The following is a 3,780-nucleotide window of genomic DNA, read 5'->3' as shown; positions in this document are numbered from 1 at the left end:
AGTGTTGTTAAACTGTGCTCCTCAGACAGCTGTGAGAGCCTGTAGGGATGGGAGGCAGGGAAGAACTGGAGATGACTGCAGACACCCTCCACCTGCTCAGACCAGCTCTGCACTTTGCCATTTTATATTTTGAGCTTCCTCACAAGGCTGTGTTTAATAACAGGTTTTATGATGTTTTTGAAAGTCTGAATGCCATAACATTAATCTCTTTTCCTATGACATATGCATAGCTAACTCTCTGAACAAGCCTTTACAGAGGAGGGACACTAAGGTTTGCTTGGACAGAGGAAATGCCAACTCGAAGGCATCAGCTTCATATCCTAGTCCACTCACTTGCTGTCTTGGTGATCATAAGCAAGTTTCTTTATAACTTCTGGGCTTTAATATCTTTACCTGTTTTTTTTTTATTTTTTTCAAGTTTCAAACATTTATTAATCAGTGTAAACCCCAACAGAATATACCAACATGATTGCGTGCATTTGGAGGGGAAATATTTCCTGGTTAAGTGGAAAATTGTGTGGATGGCTTCTGGAAGACTGTCATTCTAAGCAGCTTTATACTAAAACATTTCATTTAGAACTCAAGACCTTCTTTCTTCAGTTTGCTGTTAGCTACATTCACTGAGTAGAACTCATATTGCTCATTGGGACCCAGCTTGTTCCAGGGTCCTGGGTTATTCTTTTTGTCCCAACAGACATCTGTGTTGGACAATGCCAGGTGCATGACATACAGCACTGCTCCAGTACCTCCAGCTCCAACAAATATAAAGAGGGGGGTCAAGCTTGGATGCTTCTTAGCCTGACTGATGATCTGACAGAGCATGGTTGTGGCAGAGGGCCCAGAAGCAAAGAAAAAGTTCTTAACCTGATTTTTTAAAAAAAAAAAAATGTGTGTGCATGCATGGTGTGCATTTGTGTGCAGTATTAGCCCAAATTGTTTTTGTAAGTATTATATGTCATAGTATTTATAAAAGTAACAAGTACTGTACCTAGTTATACAGCAAATGCTCAGTTACTGGGTAATTTGAAATCGAGTCAAAGTGTTAAAAAGCATTAATACAGTAGCAGTTTTCAGGCCCTTGAATGTTTCTGTATTGGCTCTCCTGTCCCCACACAAGGCTCAGCACTTGATTACAGATCACAAGGAAGATTATATAGCTCAGGAGCAGATCTACAGATGCCAGGGTCTAGAGCCAACTCCAGGCTTAATCCATTCTGGGACTTAGCTTTGGAGTTGCCCTCCAGTACAGAAACCAACACATGAAGGGATGCAGCACAAAAAGTGAGTGCCTATGAAAGGAGGGGAAAATGAAGAATGGGGGAGGTAGGCCATGGTCCTCTGGAATCACATGACTAAGTGGAGCAGGGTTGATTCTCTAGGATACACTGCTGTTCAGCATCCTATTAGGGATTCTAAACCAGACAAGGGAGAGGCAGTCTCTCTTGGGAGAGAACCAAGAGAAAGGGGGACTGAGGAAGGAAGAGTACAGGAAAGAGACTGCAGAGATGGAAAAAATGGGTGGGAGCTGGGGAGAACCAGCCCTAGAAACACTGCCAGAAAGTAAAGAGACACTTCTATTTAAAAATTTTTCAGTTAATCACCTTTACCATCGCTAAAAATACAGAATACCCTCCCCCCACACACCCATACGCAAAGGAAGATGATGTACTTGTGATTTCCAAGTCAATGAAAGTCAACTTTGGTGTTTCAGAAAATGACCTGTATCTAATACACGCCAGCCTGAATGAGCCAGTATACCCAGCAGAAGCCAGGAGCCCCACTACAGCAGAATTACCTGGGAAGCCCTCAATCCCAGCCCCTCAGTGGCCTCCTGGGCTACTCAGTGGCCCTGGCCCCATTCCCAATCTTAATCAAGAACTCTAGCTTCTTGATGACTCCAATCCTAACAATCAGTTGGCAAGGAATTACAGGCACTGTCAAGTTATATGCAATGAAACTTGAACCAAATCCAGTAGAAACTTTTTTACATCCAGTTAACCAGACTAACTGAGTTAACCAACACTAGGATGATCACAGACTTTACTATCCAGGACCTCTTGAAGAGTGAAAAGGGTGTTCTTAATAATTCAGTCAGGATAATAGGCACGAACTGGAAAATGTTGTTACCTCTAACAATCTGTGTCCATCTTTAAAACCCAAAAACTGATGGCCAAGCATAGACTGTTGTCCAGCATCCCCTGAACTTCTCTGTGCCCATCAGCTGAATTACAAAGAATCACTTGTCTTCCTTCCCAGATATGCACATGCCCATTGTATTTGTTATTGGAATTATGTAATTATATTAAATATTATGTATACTGGTGAAATATAAAGGTAAAATGAAAAGGTTGTTTCTATAAAAATTTAGTCAAATGTCTCAAAAAACTCAAAAGTGAGTTGCTTTAAAAATTTCTGCCCATATACATGTAAAGGAACTATAAAAGATGGGAAGAAAATTATATTAAAATTCTAGTTTAGACAGAGACAACACTCAATTTACAAGTGGTTTTAAGATCTTGCACCACTTTAAAGAAACTGAAACTGGATGTTGTAAATGATGCCTAACAAGGGTGATTTATATAAGAATGAGGACATGAAACTCCAAACAATGAACTCATAGCAAAGAAAAATAGGACCTCACAGTAAAAGATAATCCATGAATTTTAAGTTTAAACTGAAAGCTTAGAAGATGGTGACATATGTAAACACAGCTCACCTCCTCACACAACCACATCAAAATTACAACTAAAATATAGGAAACTATCAGTCAGAACTGTCAGAAATTGTATTGAATAGAAGTCTGACAATTCTGTAATTAAAGAAACCACATCAATCAGACTAGTAGGAGGGGTGCAGACATGAAATGGGTTGGTCCCACATCCACATGTGGTAGACAAAAATTTGGGAGGGATACCTCAGGAGCGAGGAGTCCCAGCCCTACACCAGGCCCCCCAGCCCAGGGTTACAGTGCCAGTTAGATACGTCTCCACAACTTCCGGCTGCAAAAATCAGCAGGGATTGAGTTGGTAGAGGAAACTTCTAGAGTCCCAAGCAGTTCCCATTAAAAAACTCATATACAGACTTACTCAAACTCACTCCCTCTGAGATCCCAGCACTGGGGTAGCAGCTTAGAAGGTACCAGTGGCATACAGAGAGAAAGTGAAATGTGTGGGATCGAGACAGGAGCTAGGGGATAGCTTTCTCTCAGTCAGAAAGACAGGCAGAGGTCACTATCCCTTTTCTGAGCCCTTGCTCCACAGAGACACAGAGGGGGCAGGTGGGTGCCATACCTAAGACTCCATCAACCTGGCTAACACTGATTGCCCCACCCTGAAGATCCCCTGAGACTCTGTCCCACCCAATTAACAAGCCCACCCAAACTGTTAACTGTGGCTTTCCCATATGAATGGCTCATGCTTCACAACTTCCTAAATCATCACAAACAAGCAACAGCTGTCCTCAATGAGCCACCAGTCCTGGCTCCTCTTGCTAAGTGATCCAGACCGAGCACTAGCAGCAACCAGTCTAGAATCATAGCTTGGCTTCACCTGGGAGTTTCCAAGCCCAGAACAAGTAGCAGCCATCTCAGATGGCTTTATAGCTCAGGCAAGGTAGCCTCAAGCAGAACACAGGTGGGGGCTGACCTTGGCCTGCACCGCCTTGGAAACACCAGGGCCAGCACACCCAGTGGACAGCTACAGACCACATTGGAGCACCTCTACCCTGCCCCTACATAGCTGATCCTCCATGGAGCAAGGAGTTGGGTGGTCAGTAGTCACA

General features: G+C 43.0%; 1 protein-coding gene across 1 annotated transcript; it reads right to left on the bottom strand.

The window, feature by feature from the left end:
- Window positions 1-407: 407 nt before the first annotated feature.
- LOC114513801 (cytochrome c oxidase subunit NDUFA4-like) lies at window positions 408-853 on the bottom strand. The gene has a single exon (XM_036017372.1). The coding sequence runs from the start codon at window positions 820-822 to the stop codon at window positions 574-576; it is 249 nt and encodes an 82-aa protein (XP_035873265.1). The 5' UTR covers window positions 823-853; the 3' UTR covers window positions 408-573.
- Between the last annotated feature and the right edge of the window lie 2,927 nt (window positions 854-3,780).

Source organism: Phyllostomus discolor, chromosome 2 (genome assembly GCF_004126475.2).
Source record: "Phyllostomus discolor isolate MPI-MPIP mPhyDis1 chromosome 2, mPhyDis1.pri.v3, whole genome shotgun sequence".
Taxonomy (NCBI): Eukaryota; Metazoa; Chordata; class Mammalia; order Chiroptera; family Phyllostomidae; genus Phyllostomus; species Phyllostomus discolor.
This window is presented reverse-complemented; position numbering and strand designations above follow the sequence as displayed.